This window comes from Priapulus caudatus, unplaced genomic scaffold (assembly GCF_000485595.1).
Source record: "Priapulus caudatus unplaced genomic scaffold, Priapulus_caudatus-5.0.1 Scaffold0, whole genome shotgun sequence".
Taxonomy (NCBI): Eukaryota; Metazoa; Priapulida; class Priapulimorpha; order Priapulimorphida; family Priapulidae; genus Priapulus; species Priapulus caudatus.
Window position 1 is genome coordinate 1,358,810 of NW_014577061.1, and position 3,477 is coordinate 1,362,286.

Below are 3,477 nucleotides of genomic sequence, written 5' to 3' on the forward strand. Positions count from 1 at the left end.
TACGACCTACTCACCCATATACTCTGGCCGGTAGACGTTCCTGAACTCGGGTCTGGGTCCCACAAAAGGCGGGAAGCCATAGCTTGGGTAGCCCGTCGGGACGTAGATCGGCTCCTGGTAGGGCATGTGCATGGGAATGTGCATCATAGACCGATGTGGGGACCGTGGTTTGTCATATATACTATGGCGTGCTCGGTCCTGTCGGCTGTACTGTAAACAAAGGACGCAAACACGTGCATTTGTATGCGCAACAGGTGATGTGTTGGTAGGTGTGTGCCAGAAGTACTCACAATGGATGCCAAAACGCGCCAGGCAACCAAAACCAGTAAACGCGCAATAAAACAGGTGTTATACTCCTTCTATAATATTTACAGCTGATATGTATATATGCGAAGGTATAGGTGTGTGACATAACTACTCAAGGCCAGATTAGCCGAGTAACGTTTCCGCACGAACGCCCACAAAACACAAGTATACCCGCACGCCCCATTAAACCCCACGCGCGCAGGCTTTAACAATCAATACGTCGAAAGTTTGAATCACAGTATGCACGTTTAATTCGCAAACACAGAATAATCACGCATGACCGCTTGGACATGCCGCGCACCGCCCTTACTCCGTTCATCCCGTTGACAGGTGCCTCCAGGTATTGGGAGCCGCTCATGGGCGTTGGCGACGGTGGCGACGGCGGTGGCGTGTAGCTCTCGCCGATGCTGTCTCTGTTGGAGGGAGAGGGCGCTGCTACTCGCCGCCTGTCCAGCTCCATGCTCTGTCTGTAAGACATGTCCGGTACGGAGCGTGTGTACGGCTTCGCATCCATCAGCGAGCCGGAGTGCGACGACGAATGTCTCTTTCTCACGGCTGCGAAAAGAGGACGAACATAATTTTAGCGTGAAAATAAATTTAGCAAGGATGCGATGAGGATGAGGTCCGATGCAATACGATGCGAGGCAAGACGATGAAATGAGAGATGGAGTGAAATGATGATGGTAGCTAGTCTGTAGTTGCTAGATAATTCTCCTAGTGCATTAAAATGTCAAGAGGCAATTTACAAATAATTACTTGATGATAAGCTGTACACGATCACACGCGTGTAGGCGCACGCACATATGTACGCACGCGCAAACGCACTCACGCACGCACTCACGTACTCATTCACGCACGCACGTATGCATGTACACACTCACGCATATATACACACGCACAGGCGCACGTACACACTCACGCACCAAAGCACGTATAAGCACGTAACCACCTACATTGCACACCAGATAATCCTGGTAGCTAACAATACACAGTGTGTTGTATGTTTAGGCATTTGACAATACACTGTGTATTGTTAGCGAGCTTTCAACAATACACTGTGTATTGTTGAACACCTTCTAACAATACACTTTTTGTAAATCTTTTTTTTTAATTAGTTTACTTTTTGATTTGTAAACTTAAAATTGACATTTATTTAAATGAATTTATTGGAATTATTTGATTGATTTGATTGAATTTATTAAAAATGAAATTTAATTTAAATACACAGTTGTTAGGTACCTACTACAATACACAGGGTATTGTTAGAAGGTGTTCAACAATACACACTGTATTGTTGAAAGTGTATTGTTAGTTACCAGGATTATCTGTGCACACATATAAAATTGTGCGTATAGCTCACCCATGATGTCGTTGAGATAATCGAGAGCGCTGATGTTGAGAATGAGCAGCCAGCAGGGAGTCTTCAGCGGAGTCTTGGTGTCGACCACGAAGCTGATCGAGACGAAGCAGAGGAACTGCAGCTTCTTCTTGTTGTGGTAGGGCTGCGACAGCTCGTCGTCCACCTTCCTCTTAAACTCCTTCATGTCGAAGATCTGCACGAGGAGAAAAATTATTCATGATGACGTTTCGTTTTGTTTATAATTATGATGTTCAGAAAATTCCGATGAAAATCCCGAAAAAATTACGAGAAAAAAAGAAATCCCGAGAAAAATCATTCCCGATGACGTGTCGTTTTTCACATAATTATGATGCTAAGAAATCCTCTTATCCCTTATGGGAAGTTGCGTGGCGGTATAGATGATTGAGAAACACGATATGGGATGGTGGAGATGGAGAAATTGGTGTAAGAATACCTCACAATGCAGGGCGTGAGAGTGGAACATGAGTGATAGTAATGACGGTAGAGGTATGAAATAGAGTATGAGGGTGAGGACATGGGCGAGAGTGTTAGCGGGGCTGGAGGTCGTGCAGACGTGCCCATGGAACAATATTTAGCGAAGATTTAGCAACGATTTAGCGAAGGCATTTTGATGTGAGGGTATCTCTATGTTTTTACCGGCCTTAGGAACTGAATGAGCGCGACTTGTGACGCGAAACAAAATATCAATTGCGCATGCTGGCCAGCGACTCAAATAGCTAAACCAACGGTCATAGGCCACGGAGCCGGCTTTCCGCTGCGAGTACGTTCAGGGTCTCATGGGAATCTAGTAACGACAGAAGGCGTTATCGCGTGCAATCACAACGAGCGAGATTATCGGGAAATTATAGTCACATTATCACGAAATCGAATATAAATGCGAAAGGTGCGAATGTGATAGCATGCCCTCGCGCCTCTGCCTGCCACCAACATAGCCGCGTCGCGCGCATGCGCACCTTTGCCGGTTTGTCGACCTCGAGCACGCCCTCCATGTCGTAGACGCTCTGTGAATAGCTGCACTTGTCTGGGCTCTCGATACCCTTTACGATCACCTTCTGGCTGCCCTCCATGCGTTTACACATGATGCTGCCGTCCTTATCCACTTTCAGCTTCACACCCTGGTAAAATTAGAAGGGTGTGTGAGTCACGAACGTGGTTTATCGCCGCCGCCGTCGTCGTCGTCGTCGTCGTCGTCGTCGTCGTCGTCGTCGTCGTCGGCGTCGTCGTCGTTGCCGTCGTCATCGTCGTCGTTGTCGTAGTCGTCATCGCCGTTGTTGTTATTGTCACTGCTGCTGTTGTTGTTGTTGTTGTTATTGTCACTGCTGCTGTTGTTGCTGTTGTTGCTGATGACGATGATGTAGCCGTCGATGTTGTAATTGTTACCGCTGTTGTTGTTCTTTTTGTTGTTGTCGTTGTCGTCGTCATCGACGTCGTCGTCGTCGTCGCTGTAGAAGTAGCGGTACTACTACTACTACTACTACTACTACTACTACTACTACTACTCCTACTACTACTACTACTACTACTACTACTACTACTACTACGACGACGACGACTATTACTAGGCCTACTGCTACTACTACTACTACTACTACTACTACTACTACTACTACTACTACTACTACTACTACTACTACTACTACTACTACTACTACTACTACTACTACTACTACTACTACTACTACTACGACGACACGTACGACGACGTACGTACGTACGTACCGTAGGTACGTACGTACGGTACGGTACGTACGTACCGTACCGTACGGGTACGGTACGGTACTACGTACGTA

The 3,477-nt window shown here is 46.6% G+C and overlaps 1 protein-coding gene across 1 annotated transcript in view; it reads right to left on the reverse strand.

The window, feature by feature from the left end:
• LOC106812265 overlaps positions 1 to 3,477 on the reverse strand; it is a 48,726-nt gene that overhangs the window by 20,852 nt on the left and 24,397 nt on the right. Inside the window, exons 3-6 of the mRNA XM_014816470.1 lie at positions 2,641 to 2,802; positions 1,667 to 1,859; positions 617 to 861; positions 15 to 210 (exon numbers count right to left, since the gene is read on the reverse strand). Coding sequence (XP_014671956.1) covers positions 15 to 210; positions 617 to 861; positions 1,667 to 1,859; positions 2,641 to 2,802 — 796 coding nt within the window. The remainder of the gene's footprint in view (positions 1 to 14; positions 211 to 616; positions 862 to 1,666; positions 1,860 to 2,640; positions 2,803 to 3,477) is intronic.